The 15,104-nt window shown below is 45.7% G+C and overlaps 2 protein-coding genes and 3 non-coding genes across 14 annotated transcripts in view; all 5 read left to right on the forward strand.

Moving 5' to 3' along the window:
- Positions 1-560: 560 nt before the first annotated feature.
- On the forward strand, positions 561-631 carry trnag-gcc. The gene has a single exon. It is a non-coding gene; the product is annotated as a tRNA-Gly (tRNA).
- Positions 632-1,201: 570 nt separating this feature from the next.
- On the forward strand, positions 1,202-1,272 carry trnag-gcc. Its single transcript has one exon. It is a non-coding gene; the product is annotated as a tRNA-Gly (tRNA).
- A 680-nt stretch (positions 1,273-1,952) lies between these two features.
- On the forward strand, positions 1,953-2,023 carry trnag-gcc. The gene has a single exon. It is a non-coding gene; the product is annotated as a tRNA-Gly (tRNA).
- Positions 2,024-3,343: 1,320 nt separating this feature from the next.
- ska1 (spindle and kinetochore associated complex subunit 1) lies at positions 3,344-6,876 on the forward strand. 4 transcript variants are annotated; one of them, XM_041038551.1, is made up of 8 exons: positions 3,449-3,617; positions 3,714-3,782; positions 3,952-4,037; positions 4,156-4,271; positions 4,413-4,507; positions 4,999-5,136; positions 5,501-5,670; positions 6,069-6,876. In XM_041038551.1, exons 3-8 carry the CDS (start codon positions 3,956-3,958, stop codon positions 6,215-6,217), a joined length of 750 nt encoding a protein of 249 aa, XP_040894485.1. In that variant the 5' UTR covers positions 3,449-3,617; positions 3,714-3,782; positions 3,952-3,955; the 3' UTR covers positions 6,218-6,876. The 4 variants fall into 4 exon arrangements, with proteins under 4 accessions (XP_040894482.1, XP_040894483.1, XP_040894485.1 ...); XM_041038548.1 differs by lacking the exons at positions 3,449-3,617; positions 3,714-3,782 and adding an exon at positions 3,344-3,421; XM_041038549.1 differs by lacking the exons at positions 3,449-3,617; positions 3,714-3,782 and adding an exon at positions 3,365-3,438.
- Positions 6,877-7,720: 844 nt separating this feature from the next.
- akap13 (A-kinase anchoring protein 13) overlaps positions 7,721-15,104 on the forward strand; it is a 61,277-nt gene continuing 53,893 nt past the window's right edge. For all 7 annotated transcript variants that reach the window (XM_041037582.1, XM_041037583.1, XM_041037588.1 and 4 more), the window contains exon 1: positions 7,721-7,911. The gene's annotated coding sequence lies outside the window, so the exon portion shown is untranslated. The remainder of the gene's footprint in view (positions 7,912-15,104) is intronic.

Consider the following 15,104-nt stretch of genomic DNA (forward strand, 5'->3'; position numbering starts at 1 on the left):
AACAGCCTCTGAGGAGCAGGCTGCAGTCCTGGAATGTAACAGGACGTATAAGGTACAGTACTTTATGTAGTTATGTGCAGGGACATTAAATCAATTCTGTGCAAAAAGGAAAATGAACATAGCAGATGTGCAGAAGACATGTGTCCATATTTGTTCAAAAAACTGTCAAAACCATGATACTGCAGCTGCAGAGGGCAACTGCCCAGAGACAGGTAAGGTGACACACGTTGGCATCGGTAATGATATTCCAGATTGGACAGTCAAATATTAATCTGAGCATCCCCATTGGCTCTTCAGGAGGAAGCGTCAGATGTAGGACAGAAGTACTTTTACCTGTACATCTGATTCATAACTGCACCTGTGATGTGTAACACTTTGTGCAAACTGTGTTTTTGTTTGATATTTTTTACACATTCAAACAATTCAAATATGGTGATACACAACTACAATACCCTCATACAACACCCACTCCTCTTTCTGTGTATCTCCTCTGATACACGTGGATAAAAAACAAATGTGTCTCAATGCTGCCTGTGAAGCCAGTTTAACACTGCTGTCAAGCATTGGTGGTTCAGTGGTAGAATTCTCGCCTGCCACGCGGGAGGCCCGGGTTCGATTCCCGGCCAATGCAGATGTGTTTTTGCCACACACTGGGCCTGGATTCTGGATTCTGGATTCTGTTTCTCACCAAAGCACAAAACAAGTTTTCATGCTCCACTGTGTAACAGCCAAATCTATCCAGGTGTAGCATCATCTCAGCTGTGCACAGATAAGCTCGTGCTTCTTGAATCATTAAACCATCACACTTCAACAGCTCACGGCCTATAACAGCGTGCAGTACCTGCATCAATTAATGTATTTGTTTTTGAATAAAGGGATAAACTCAGCCTCCAGGTGGTTCTTCCATTCTCTGGGAGTTGGTACTGTGTTACAGGTTGAGGTCACAAAGCTAAAGTCGACACTGTGGTAAAGAATCAGAGGCTACGTCAAAGACTAACATGACTGGCTGAGAGCTTGCGCTGCAAAATGGATATTGATGTGTCTCTCCAGGTGTTTTTCGGTGGAATGTGGCAACTGTCTACCTGTATAACAAGCACTGCTTCTCCTCTGGTTAAAGGTTTGATGGATGTGGACCTAAAAGTGGATGAATAACAAATGTGTCTCAATGCTGCCTGTGAAGCCATTTTAACACTGCTGTCAAGCATTGGTGGTTCAGTGGTAGAATTCTCGCCTGCCACGCGGGAGGCCCGGGTTCGATTCCCGGCCAATGCACATGCTGTTTTGTCAGTGTGGGGGACACATCACTGAAACGGAAAAAAAAAATCCATCTAATAGCTCTGGCAACAGTTTGCTCAGAATCACAGATGGAAACCATGTGGTGCTCGAGGAGTCAGCAGATCGCTGAAGTTGGTAGGAATCATCCTCTGGCATCCATTGAGGGTTTGTTGAGATAGTAAGCTGTTTGTTCAGGGCCAATAGTGTGTGAAGCACAGGAAGGTAAAAGTGGCCAAATACCAGGTGTGTCTTCATGTGTCAGTCCACATTTGACTGGTTAGCATTGGTGGTTCAGTGGTACAGTTGTGGCGTGCCACACACTGGGCCTGGATTCTGTTCCCAACCAAAGCACTAAACAAGTTTCCATGCTCCATTGTGTGACAGCCACATCTATCCAGGTACAGGGCGATGGACGACAGAAACAAACAGGGTCTGAGGACGACACCACCTTGGTGGGTCTCATATCCAACAATGATGAGACCCACTACAGAGAAGAGGTCCAGAATCTGACACAGTGGTGTAACAGGAATAACCTCATCCTGAACATCAGCAAGACCAAGGAGGTCATAGTGGACTATAGGAGGTCCAGGTTTGATGGACGTGGACTTAAAAGTGGATAAATAACAAATGTGTCTCAATGCTGCCTGTCTCACAAGCCAGTTTAATGCTGCTGTCAAGCATTGGTGGTTCAGTGGTAGAATTCTCGCCTGCCACGCGGGAGGCCCGGGTTCGATTCCCGGCCAATGCACATACTGTTTTGCGTGCGGCCGTGGCGCAACAAGTTAAGAGCGCCTTTGGACCGCCCGGAGATCGAGAGAGGTTCGATTCCTCAACCAAGCACAACAGATATGGCCGCCATGGCCGTGGGGGGGGCGCCCCCTGAGCAAGGCACCGGTCCACCCCAGGATCCTCACTCGGGAAGCCCCCTGCTCCAGCGTCTCTAGTGCATGTGCATGCTTGTGTGCGCGTTTCGTTTGCTTGGTGTGGGTAAAATGCACGGAGTAGTTTCCCCGGATTGAGGGATTAATAAAGGAAAAAGCTTAACTTTACACGTTTACATGCAGTTACCTAAAAAGTGTGAAATGGTGATAATTTCGACTGATGTATGTTACATCCTGCTACATCTACATCTAAAAAGAACTAACTAATAAAAATGCATAAACTCCTAACTGTCTCTGTAGCTCTGTAGCTTTTTTCAACATGTAGGTATAGTGAATAAATGTAGTATTTCATTACAGGAATCTTTTTAGTTTCAGTTTGTGCATTTGGAATTTCACTGTGCAAACATAGCAAAAGTACAGTAGCACCGTCCATGACAGAAGAAAGTGCCCTTCTATTTACTGTCATAGTCTTTATGCCAAAGAAATCAAAGCTACATCAAAGACAGCAGTGATCCATATTACCTGCAGCTACCTGTTCTTAGTGTGTTGTAAGTCAGTGTGTTCTGAGCGACAAGGCCTTGGCTGCATTAGTGCATTTGGATGTGAGAATAAATGTGCTGCTGAAGAGAACTGTGAGTGAGAGGGTTCTGCCTACAGGGTTGGAGGAAATGGGATTAGACCACTGATACTAGTAGGTTTCATTCTCTAGGAACATTTGATCTCTGTACCAATTTTTTTGGCCATGTGTTTAATAGTTTAAGACATTTCACTCAAAGCCAAAGCAGACAACGTTGTGGTGGCACGTGAGGAAGCGTGCACTGGGGCTTTTAAAGCATCAGCAGTATCTGCCCTACAGGTAGAAATGGGAGAAATGCCATTGGAATTAAGAAGATGCAACTGATGGCAAACTACTCATCTAATTTGCAGGGACACAATGATTTGCACCCCCACCCCCCCCACACACACACACACACACACCCAGAGCTTAGGTCAGGTAAGGAATGACATGGCGAAAGAATTTGGAGTGTTTTATTTATTTATTCGGTTTTTTGTTTGTTTGTTTTTTTAGTTTTTTGAAGGGATTTAGATTTAGATTGTACGCCTGTTGTCTGATCCACACCCGGGGGCAGAAGGTGGCAGTAACGCACCAATAGGCTGGATGCCAACCACAATACGAAGACGAAGAAGAAGAAGTGCGACAGAGCATGCGCGGTGACGTGACGGGGGACGTTTGAAATTCAGATTGAACCGGGAGCGCAGAGCCGGTAAATAATAATTCTCAGTAAGTTTTCCTGCCGAAGCCTTTGGTCAGAAGGTTTGTTTTTACGGACGGAGGCAGTTCATAACACACGGACCGTTAATTCCGTTTGTTATGACCTGATAACGCTAGCTAACGCTAGCTAACGTTAGCTGTTGTAAAAGCTCGACGTGTGAACCAGCCTCGCGCAGACCCACACGCAGGTATCTGTCAGGTTAATGTTAGAGAAGCGACCGCGCTGCCTTCATGTTCACACTGTACATCTGTTTTCAGTCCTTCTGTTGTCTGTGTGCTCTCAGGTGTTTTACATGTGAACCAGATTAACGAGAAACCTTAGACGTGACGGTTCCCTCTCAACACACAGAGTGGTATTTACAGTAGGAAGGAGCTGATGGGAATATAACATGTACTAAAGGATACACGTAATAAAAAGAAATCGACTGTACAGTTTAACGCTGTAGACAGACGCTAGGGGGCAGTATTACAGTAAGTAAACTCTAAATGCATGAATAAACTCTAACTCTAACCCTGTTTCAGGAAAATGAGTGAGCTGGAGGATATCAGCCACCACATCCAAGACAGGATATCATCCTTACAGCGCATGTTGGATCTGTCAGTTTTTGGTATGACACTGATTCATATGAGACAGCACTGGTAACTGGTGACTGGCTTTTCTTTAGTTTCATGACTGTGGGACAGGAAGTGGCTCACTGTGGTCTTTTTGTCTCTCTCCACATTTAGAATTGCCTCAAAATAAGATTAAGAAACTTGGACAGGAACTCTTTGCACTGGAGAGACTTTTGGAAGAGTTTGAAAAATGTGTTGGCCAACAGAAGGAGCAGCTAAAGGATCTGAAGGTAAACGGGAGGCTTATGGCTGTACTGTCATTTAAAAACAAAGCCTGGGGAACAAATAATATAACTGTCCAAATAGCTGTGGTCCAGACTGTGCTTAATGAAGAAGCACGTTAAAACACAAAATGCTTGTCTGTGTTTCAGGAACTTGAGGAGCTATTCCAGAAGGATGTGGAGGACGTCCATCACATGAAGGACAACATACCTGCACACATGCCCAGGAAGAAGGGCTCAGCAAAGTGAGGACAGCATGTGTTTTATTTTATCAAAAATAATTGGTGAATTAATCGATAAACAATAATTAGTTACAGTCCTCAAAGTACAAAAACTTTGCCAACATACGATATCTTACAGGGATGTAGCTTCACTTGGTTTCCGCTAAGTTAACACAACAAAACGTTTATTTAACACGACGAAGCTCTTAGAGTTTTATGAAACACAGTTTTGTTGTTCTGTCTTTAGGCCCTCAATGCAAATAAGAAAAATGCCACAAAAACTTCTTTAAGTTCTACCACAGAAAGTATAGAGGAGGAGGGGGGTTCCTTCTTCCAGGACAGACACACATTCAGTGTATATTATACGCACAGAGGACGCAGCCCTGTGTTAGGGACACACAGCCCTGTCACAGGCAACAAGCTGCTTCCTTCCTGCAGTATCCAACCATGGTGCACATAGAAAACAAACTTTCAGCTCTGAATGACGAGTGTCCAATGTTCCTCTCATCTCTCAGTGGAAATGACCCTGTGATGAATAAGAACGAAGCATCAGATGTTCAGCTTGTCCATCCAGAAAATGTCAAAAAGACCAACAAGAGCTACATCAGAGAGATGGAGTCTGTCACTATGCCAGAGTTTGAAAGCATCCCTCAGTAAGTATCTCTCTCTGATCTAGTATGAATAAACAAAATGCATACATCATACAAACATACATCAGTCAGTTCAAAACTGAACGTTGTCCAAGCTCTGAACGTCACTTGGGAGAGAATCATCTGAACCGGTATATTTAATCATAGCAAGCTTACGAGGCTAATAGCTAATTGCTTGAGAGTGAATACTCACACTGCACAGGAATCATTTCTTATTAACGCTCTGTGGAACTGTCAGAGCTTACAGATACAGTGACCACAAAACGTTTGAGCTCTGTCCAAAGAAAGAAACTAAGAAACTGGAAACACTTGAATTTGTGTGTGTGTGTGTGTGTGTGTGTGAACTTGAATGTTGCGTCCCACTCAGGTACATGAAAGGACGTGTATCCTACGATCAGCTTAATGCTGCGGTGCAGAGCATTAACACAGCTGTAACAGCCAAATACAAGATCCTCCATCAGTCGCTGAAAACACTGAACAATCATTCACGCAAGCTCCACCAGCGCTTCAAGGACCAGGAGACCAAAGATACCAAAGGTACCCTGACAGCTGTCACTGATGGATCTGCCATCTGATCTCACAGGAGAATTAGATGCAGCATTGCATGTATGTGTGGTCAGTACTCAGACACTGATCACACAGTGTTGACCTGAGTGTTAAACAGTTAAAACCCTCAACACTTTCAAATCTGGAACACGGACGTAAAATGATGTGAAGTGTTGTAGAAAGAGCTGATATCCAGATGATTGATTTGGTCAGAGTCCTGGAGGATACCATGGGAGGTATCTCTGAACATGTATGCATGAATTTAATGTGTAACAGATTCACAGGTTTTATATTACATTGTCAACAAAATCCCATCTTTTTAAACTAAACAAAATGAAAGGAGGGAGAATTACAGAACTCTGACCACACTGTGCTGAAATGTCTTGCAGGTCAGTATTTTGTGGTGGAGGATGATGTTCGGGAATTTACCCAGATGAAGGTGGACAAACGATTTCAGGGGATTCTGAACATGCTGCGACACTGCCAGCGCCTCCGGGAGGTGCGAGGGGGGGGCCTCACCCGGTATATACTGCTGTGAACGAACCACACTCTGCACATGATGCATTCACTCATGTCGTTTCTTGTCTTTTTCTCAAATGGCACATCGATCGTGTTAGTGAGTGAGCTCAGCCGCCTCATCGTGTTATTATATTACAGCACGTTGTTCAAAGGACAAATGACAGGACTTGAAAGAGCCTGAAGCTTCTGTGAGTTCACTAAACCATCACCTAAACTTAAACTTAAACCTAAACTTAACTTAAATGTGCACATGTAACTGATTAGCCCAGGGAGATGTGTTCATTTGCCACCTGTATGTAAAAAAATGTGCACATGCACTGGTATCTCTAAACATGTATTTTGTGGTGTAAATAATTATAAACTAAACATATTTCTCTGTTTTACATTCCATTCCATTTTTAAGCCAAACAAAATCGTGTGTGTGGAAGCAGTGGTTGTGTTTCTCCTCTCATTTACTCAGGGTTTTTCCTTTCACTGTACATTGTCTCTAAAGTTGTTTCCACTTCATCTTTACGTGATTGCAACAAACCTGCCCAGTACGAAAAGGTAGAAAACACTGCATTTATATTTATATTCAGCAGGTTTGCAGTTACCATGTACAGCATGTGGCCAGGCTGTCTTTGTATATTTGACTGTAGTTGATTGTATTTAACTCAGTTTCTAGTTGAAGGTTTTAGTTTCTTAATGATGATGTGAATATTATTTTTTATCCACATCAAATGTCCTTTTGTGGTTTCATGTGATTTATGATCCATCGATCTATAAACTTTCAACAAACTATCAGGTCATAATTCCAGCAGTGAGATGATCTGAGCTCAGTGCAGACAGACAGCACTGTACCTGCTTACACACACACACACACACACACACACACACACACACACACACAGATTTCATCCGGTCAGCAGCAGGACTTTTACCAGGAGAGGTGCCTTGAATGTGAAGAGGTTCCTGCGACTTGTTCTGCTTTAACATGTACTTTTCCTCCTGTGCCATCAGAGGTCATCCTTTCCTTTAGTAACCTCTGAATCCAGCTGAGAGAACAACTGCGATAATGCGAAGGCACAAACTCAAATTTAAGATTATGAGCAGTATACAGAGTATATTCAAATACTCCTAACTTTATACAAAACTACACTTTTTTCTTGAAACTGTTGTAAACACATCTGAGGTAAAGTAATGAACTCAGCTGAAACTAAACTCATCTAATGTAAAACTTGACCTGATCCACGGCTTCACACATCTCACGCCCTCAGTCCGCACTGAGAGGGAGGTAAGGTTATCCCGCCTTCAAAATAAAGCCGTAAACCTGTGACTTAATTTGAAAGCGTTAGCACCGATTCCTAAATCCTGCCAGTTCATGTTTTAAACTGGAAGCGAATTCAATGTGGTTTTACTCTGGTCCCAGTCAGTATGCCCGCGAGTCTGTCGCTAAGAAGACCTGTACAATTATTTTTAATTTTGAAAAATATCACCGGAAATATCGAGTCTGTTGTCAAACTTGACATCGAGAACTGTTTCAGGATGGACCCAGTATCCTCCCGACCGACGGCCAGCTGGTGAAGGGATTCGGACGGTACAGAAAATGGCACCGGGCACCGTGTTCTCACTGTGAGACAGGACCGAGCTGCTTTAACGATTCCCCGGAACGTTTTCAGGCGGAGTCCCCGGGAAAGAGAAGAGAAGAGAAGCGAGTGATCTCACCGCAGCAAGGTAAGAACAGCCCGAGGAAAGCTGGAGGCTCCGCAGCCGCGCGCGCTGTTCAGTGGAAACTTTCTGTCTGTTTCACACACGCACGCGCAGAGCAACTTATCTCCACAGTTTCTGCGTCCGTGTTTTGTGGTTTATGCTGCGTGTGTAGCTGCGTGTGTAGCTGCGTGTGTAGCTGCGTGTGTAGCAGCTGCGCGTCGCAGCGCCTCAGATTCATGACGAAGCTCCGGACAGAAGAAGCTGTTTTTCCGCTTGTGTCGGTGGAGCTCGGCAGTTCGGTGCAGTAATGTAAAGCGCTTCGCTGGGTGTTGTTGTCTGTTCTACCGCAGGAAGTCAGGGCGTGTTTGTGGTCGCATGCAACTGTGATTTTAGCGATATGAGTTAACACACATGGCTGGGTGCGGGGTGCTGGGTGAGGGGTGCGGAGTGCGGGGCTCTGGGTGCGGGGCTCTGGGTGCGGGGTTCTGGGTGCGGGGTTCTGCCCTACGGTGTCACTTCAACAGGTTAAACAGGTGGGAGGTGTTTCTGTTACTTTATCCACCGCAGTTTCACCTCTGAGGGCAGGCGGTAATGCTGGAAACAAAGCGCAGAGTGCAGCGATTAACCCAAAACAAGTGCACGTAAAACATACATCAGGAAAAAAAGCATGGGAAAAGAAGGAGATGACTTATAATGGCAGGTGAATCTTCAGCACAGGAGAGCTCTGCACAGATGTAGGAGGGAACAGCTCCGGGCCAGATGAAAGCTGTCAGTGAAGGTGGAACCTCACAGGCTGTGGAGGAGCAGGGACTGTGGGTCAGTGTCCAAGTGAGAGTGTTGACATGTAGAGCATCACACACCAGTGACACCTCTGCTCTATGGCAGTGACAGGCTATCACAGGTACAGTCTCACATGCTGCTACACAGTGTAGAATATTTTGCCACTTTCCTGAGCCCATCTGCGTGAAGGTTCAACGTGTCGTGCTTTGTGTCGTGCGTTCAGAGAAGCTGCATACTGCATCTGTCCGTTCTCCTTTGACCTCTGACCTCAGGGCCCAAAGAGCCGCTGCTCACTGGGTATTTTCTGTCTTTCAGACCATTCACTGTAAACCCTGAGACATGGTGCTGTGGGAAAATCCCAGTAGATCATCTCTCTCCTGTTCTGATGCTCGGTCTGAACTTCAGCAGGTCGTCTCGACCATGTCTGCGTTGAACAGAGATACTTTAAAAAGTGGCCGGCGACTGTATATATGAGTGTGTGTGTGTGTCTGTGTGTGTTTGTGTGTGTGTGTTTACATGTATGTTTATGTACATACATATACAAATACAATGATGTCACACATCATTGTTCTTGTGTGTTTTGTCACGACACCAGAAACGTGGTACTCAGTGCAAAGACCATTGGAATTTGACAGGTCCGGGCTTTTGGTTGTCTAAACCCTGGGGATCTGCCTCAAACACAAAGTGTCTCCACACAGTTTGTGACGCGGCGTCTTTCTCCACATCACAGCAGACGTGTTGTTGCACTGGCACTGGGTACCTCCATTCCGCTCGCTGTTGTTAGTGATACTGTGTCTGCCGTCTTCCTGCGTCTTCCCTTTGTGGTTGACATCGGACTACACCACTTATGACTTTGTCCTCGTCAGTCCTGGAAAAAGTCCCATCTCTTTGGTATTACTGTAGAACAAACAAGTACTGCCACGCTTTTAGAACTTTGGCATCAACTCTGTGCTGAAATATCGTTTCTCATAACGTTCCATCTTTAGGCTAATGACCAAAGCTAAAGAGACGTCAGAAGATTTAGGAATAGTTCATTTCCATGAAGCTGGACAGGGTCACTCAGTCACCTCACCAAGTTCAGAATTCATCAGTCCACCGTCAGACAAACGCCTCTGTAAATAGAAATAGTTCTGTGGCTGTGTGTCGTGTGTACTCAGCTAAGACGACTCCAGGGACACAACACAGACGCTGCGTCTGGTAAGAAAGTGAAGCCCAGAGAAACAGCTCAAGGCTGAAAGGATGATTGGAGGTGGTTAATGATTCTGTTCAAACCGTGGAGCATGGTGTCTACATCAGGACACCACGGGTGAAGCTGCTGCTCTGAAAAATCAAACATCACTGTGCATCTCAAGTTTTCCACAGAGCAGTCTGACACTGGACAGCGCTGGTCGTTCAGTCCAGGGGTTTACAGGGTTTACATCACAGAGGGTTCACATGCTTTATTCACCACCGTGTCTGAAATGTAGAGCTGTAGTAATTAGGTGAAGGAGGGGACTGGGACTATGTTTTACCCACTGAGCACGTTACATCAGGTGTGTTACAAGCATGTATCACCTGTCACACATTGTTTTCTTCTGTTTGCACGTGTCTCTCTTTCCCACAACGCTCTGCTTTTGTTTCATCTGTCCACAGCACGTTCTCCAAGAAGGACTGTGGCTTCGTCACATAAGTTTTGGCAGCAGTGGGGTCTCCTGGCCTCCTGGGTCTCCTACCATAGCCTTCCTTTCCATTCTGATGGGTAGTGAGAGCTGACACTGTTGTAGCCTGTATCTGCAGGTCAGCTTGAATTTGTTTGGAAGGTGATCGAGGTTCTTTTGCACCATTCCAACAATCTTAAGTTGTAATTTTACATCAGTTTTGCTCTTCCATCCGCGTCCAGCGAGGTTAGCTACAGGGCCACGGGCTGTACACTTCTGAATGACATTACACAGAGTGGACACAGGAACATGACCGTCTCTGGAGATGGACTTGTAGTCTGGAGATTGTCCATGTTTTTCCAGATTCTTGTCTCTCAAATCTACAGACAGCTCCTTACTCTTATTTCTCTTCTCCATGCTCAGTGTGACACACAACACAACACAACACAACACAAGTTAGACTTTTTCCTTTTTGTGTTGCTCCTGTGCAAACAAACGTGAACGTAAATACCAAAACTTTTGCAGTTGCAGCAGTTTTCTGGGAGACGTGTTGTGTTTTCTGACAGAATTGCAAGAATGCCCATATTTTTGGCCATGACTGTATTTTATCTTCAGTCAGCAAGCTGCATGATTACTGTGTGAATAAAGAATTGGTGAGTGATTGCACCACTAAAATACATCGCAACTATTTGACGTGCGAGTTACTTTCAAACTTCTCCCAGTGGGCGAAGCATGGAAGGATGGAAAGGCTTGGGACAGAAGGTCAGAGGTCAGTAAGTGCAGACCTGAAAGAGCAACAGATGCAGAGGAGGGAGCCTGAGGATTAATCAACAAAGTTCATATCCTTTAACAAGCCTGCAGAGCTTTTATTTTGAAAAGCTGATGTTTGCATGAGATGGAGATGAAGCAGAAAGAAGCAGCGAGACTTTTCTACAAGGACGTAGAAGCAGGTCCTGTTCACTGTTCCTGACCTGTGCTTCATCACGTTCAGTCAAACTCACCGTGTTAAAATAAAAGGCCAGTGTCTCTGACACAGTTCATTCATTAACACAAACCCACTCAAAGCAAAGTTAATGATTTCATATCAAACAGAATGTGCTGAAGAACAGTAAGTGCATAAGCTGTGGAGAGAGATAGAGAGAGAGAGAGAGAGAGAGAGAGAGAGAGAGAGAGAGGGGCTGCTGATCTGTTCATTCTCTCTCCAGCTGTTTCCTTTTCTCTCTCTCTCTCTCTCTCTGTACAGTTCAGCTGCTTGCTCAGCAAACTCACCGCTCCATTCATATCAGCTTTTCCTGTTCAAAACGACTCACGCACACACACACACACACACACACCCATTTCCATCCCTTCAGAGGACATTACATACACTTACGTTCATGTCAGATTTATGTCAGTCAGACATCTTTAGCTCAGTTCTCAGTCAACAGTCCCTCCCTCTGATGATTCACTCACTGAACCTCCATGTATATTTAACCACATTGGAAATGCTAACAGGACGGGGGTGTCCCGGTGTGTCCTGGCACACCGGGACATTCACATCACCTGTGTGAGTGAATGCTGCAGAGGAAACCTCGAACATTCTAACTTTTGTTTTCTTGGCTTCTTAACTTTGCTGACATACACAGTTTCTCAGGGGCTGGATCCTCTGACTGTTTCAGATCAAGTGTGGAAATGTGGGAATGTGAGAGGGGGTAGACCTGCAGTGTTCACAGAGAGACAGAGAGGGCTGTGGTGAGGACAGAAGACATTTCCTGTACAGAATACTCTGAACAATAACACAGGGACCGCCAGACATTTTCTTTTTTTTTTTTGGAGGAGGGATTAAACACTGTGAACATGTTGGCTGTCAAGCACGCCTTTATTTATAGCTCTCTGCTATCTCAATCTCTCAGGCTCTTTAAAAGGCAAAAATACCCACAGCCTGATTTCTCCAGTCTGTCTCTGAGCGTCTGTCTCTCTGTCACTGCTGTGTGAGCAGTAAGCTGTGGTATGCGGAGGCTAACCAGTGTTGGATGCTTTACTGTTGAGTCATGCTCCATCTCTCACTCTGCTACCGTGTCTTCAGCTCTGTGCAGTTCCTTGTAGCTTTGTGTTGATCTGCTCGAGGAGCTGCACAAGCAGCAGTGAGCTGGTCTCAGGAAACAATAGCACCGCTGTGTACGTCTGTTCCACTGGCTTTAACCGAGTCACACGTCGGACAGCCAGAAACCTGAGTGCAGCTGATGAAGACCTGCCAGCCTGAAATATCTCCGAAAATGATAAATAGTCATTTTTACATTTGTTTGTTCACAGATGAAACCAAAAGATTCAGGATGTTAACCGGTGACATGTTAACTAACCACATCCTGTTTCACACTACGTATACACATACCTGAGACTGAGAAACCAAATAAGCCTGAAGTATTCCATTAAAAAATAAAGGTCTGTTATTATTACAGCCACATCAAGTTGGTGACCTTTGACCTGCAGTGGCCAGGGGCTTCTGGGAGGTGGTGTTTGTCAAAGGCTGTTCAGCAAGGCTGAGTTCCACAACCAGCTTTTTAATAATTAGCGTTGTTTTTAGAAATGTCAGAGTGAATCTTGATGATGGTTTCTTCCCTCTGCAGCTGCTGGTCATTGTGGTTTTACTGGAACTCTCTAAGGCTGATGAAAATGTAGTTGACCAATGAAAGCAGAGCTTTGAGTCTCACGTGTCACTAATTTGATGTGTAATGGTGTGAAACGGTCGTGGATCAGACTGGTACTTCAGACAGAGCTGAGCAGAGTCTCCTGCTGCAGAGCTGCTCTGCTGTTAGGTCGTACCACTCACCAAGTGAGGAGCAGCTCTGGGTGGTCACATTACAGTGGTGCCACTCCAGCCAGAAAGGGCGGCGCGGTGGAGCAGAGGTTAGCACCGTCGCCTCACAGCTCTTCTGTGTGGAGCATGTTCTCCCTGTGTCTGTGTGGGTTTTCTCCAGGAAGGCTTCTTCCCACAATCCCACATCAGGTTAACTGGCTGCTCTAAATTGCCCCTCGGTGTGAATGTAAACGAGAGTCTTTGTGTGTTGCCCCTGTGACCAGTCCAGGGTGAACCCCGCCTCTCGCCTGTAGTCAGCTGGGGTCACATGTTCCTGTTCAGTAGCGACAATGTTTTGTCCAGAAGTGTGACATGGAGCTTGGACATTGGCTTGTGGCTACAGCAGGGATGGAGAGAATCACAGAGGTGATGAGGAGATGAAAGCCTGAATACTCAGGTGTAGGCCACTGTAAGATGAGAGGTCTGAGACGTGACTGGAACTCTTACTCAACCTGCTCCTCAAATCTCACACAGGCACAAACAACCCACAGATTGTTGGCGCAGTTTCATGTTGGCCGGTCAGGCTGGGCTTTCTGATCGGACTTTGAATGAACAGCATTTTGTGGATTGAAATAAAGCAGTTGTCAGTCTTGCTCCTGTTAAACTGGGATCTTAACGAGCAATCTGCAGTGATAGCTCTTTGAGCAAATTCATCGTGGTTCAGCAGGGGTTAGGTTTTGTCCGCGGTGTTAGCAGACTGTTCAGCAGGATTCTGGTCTGGGTGTTGTTGGACCTGCAGCCGTGTTGGAGCTACATGGAATCCACTGGTACGGAGCTGAGTGTGCATTTGTATTTTGTCCCACATGTTGTGTTCCAGTGGTGTTTCACAGTGAGGAGAGCTCACAGTGCAGAGCAGCAGGTTGAAGGAAGGCTCAGCATCTTCTCCTGTTCAGTAACATGACATTTGCACATTTACATTCCTGATCCTCTGCAGACGGACTCATGAACGTCAACACAATCACTTCACTTTAAACAAATGTGAAGTCCAGCTCGGTAAATCCAGAGATCTGACTGGTGATAGTCAGCAGGTTTAACCTGAGAGTTTTCACTCTTCCACTATAAAGCTCTCTGTGATAGAAACAGCCACAGTGAAAACACAGTGTAAAGAAGATAACAGAGTTTGTGTAGCTCTGTAGCTCTGTAGCTCCTGCAGCTCCTGCTGCTCTGTAGCTCTGCAGCTCCTGCAGCTCTGCAGCTCTGCAGCTCTGTAGCTCTGTAGCTCCTGCAGCTCCTGCAGCTCTGCAGCTCTGTAGCTCTGTAGCTCCTGCAGCTCCTGCTGCTCTGCAGCTCTGTAGCTCTGTAGCTCCTGCAGCTCCTGCAGCTCCTGCTGCTCTGTAGCTCTGTAGCTCCTGCAGCTCCTGCAGCTCTGCAGCTCTGTAGCTCTGTAGCTCCTGCAGCTCCTGCAGCTCCTGCTGCTCTGTAGCTCTGTAGCTCTGTAGCTCCTGCAGCTCCTGCTGCTCTGTAGCTTTGTAGCTCTGTAGCTCCTGCAGCTCCTGCAGCTCTGTAGCTCTGTAGCTCCTGCAGCTCCTGCAGCTCTGTAGCTCTGTAGCTCCTGCAGCTCCTGCAGCTCTGAGCGTCCGTACACTGACCCTTAGATTTCACGCTCGCGGGCAGGCAGAGAGGGAGAAAGAGAAAATACACTGAGGATGAACCAGTCATGTAAAAATCCACAGTGCAAAAGAAGCGGAATGATAATTATTAGATGGTAAAAAGCTAATCCCAGCGTTCTGCTCATGTTTCATTCATTCTGCTGAGACAGAGTTTGTTTGACAGAAGCTGCAGCTCCATGACGTCAGCAGAGTGCGTAAGTAAAAAGCGTCTTTTTTTCCTTCTGTCTCGCCATGTTGGTGTTTTCTCTGTGACACTTCTTTGTTCAGGAGAGGAGTTGACATCATCATCGGCATCTTTAAACAGACTGATAATTAAATGGCCCCAAAGGGCTGCTGGGAGATCTAATGTGTCAC

The sequence above is a fragment of the Toxotes jaculatrix genome, chromosome 5, assembly GCF_017976425.1.
Source record: "Toxotes jaculatrix isolate fToxJac2 chromosome 5, fToxJac2.pri, whole genome shotgun sequence".
NCBI lineage: Eukaryota > Metazoa > Chordata > Actinopteri > Toxotidae > Toxotes > Toxotes jaculatrix.

Coding starts and splice junctions, on each gene's coding strand:
- ska1 (XM_041038548.1), top strand. CDS start 3,956: ATGAGTGAGCTGGAGGATATCAGCCACCACATCCAAGACAGGATATCA. Junction 4,272..4,412: donor AGCAGCTAAAGGATCTGAAG/GTAAACGGGAGG, acceptor TCTGTGTTTCAG/GAACTTGAGGAGCTATTCCA. Junction 5,671..6,068: donor GGAGACCAAAGATACCAAAG/GTACCCTGACAG, acceptor AATGTCTTGCAG/GTCAGTATTTTGTGGTGGAG.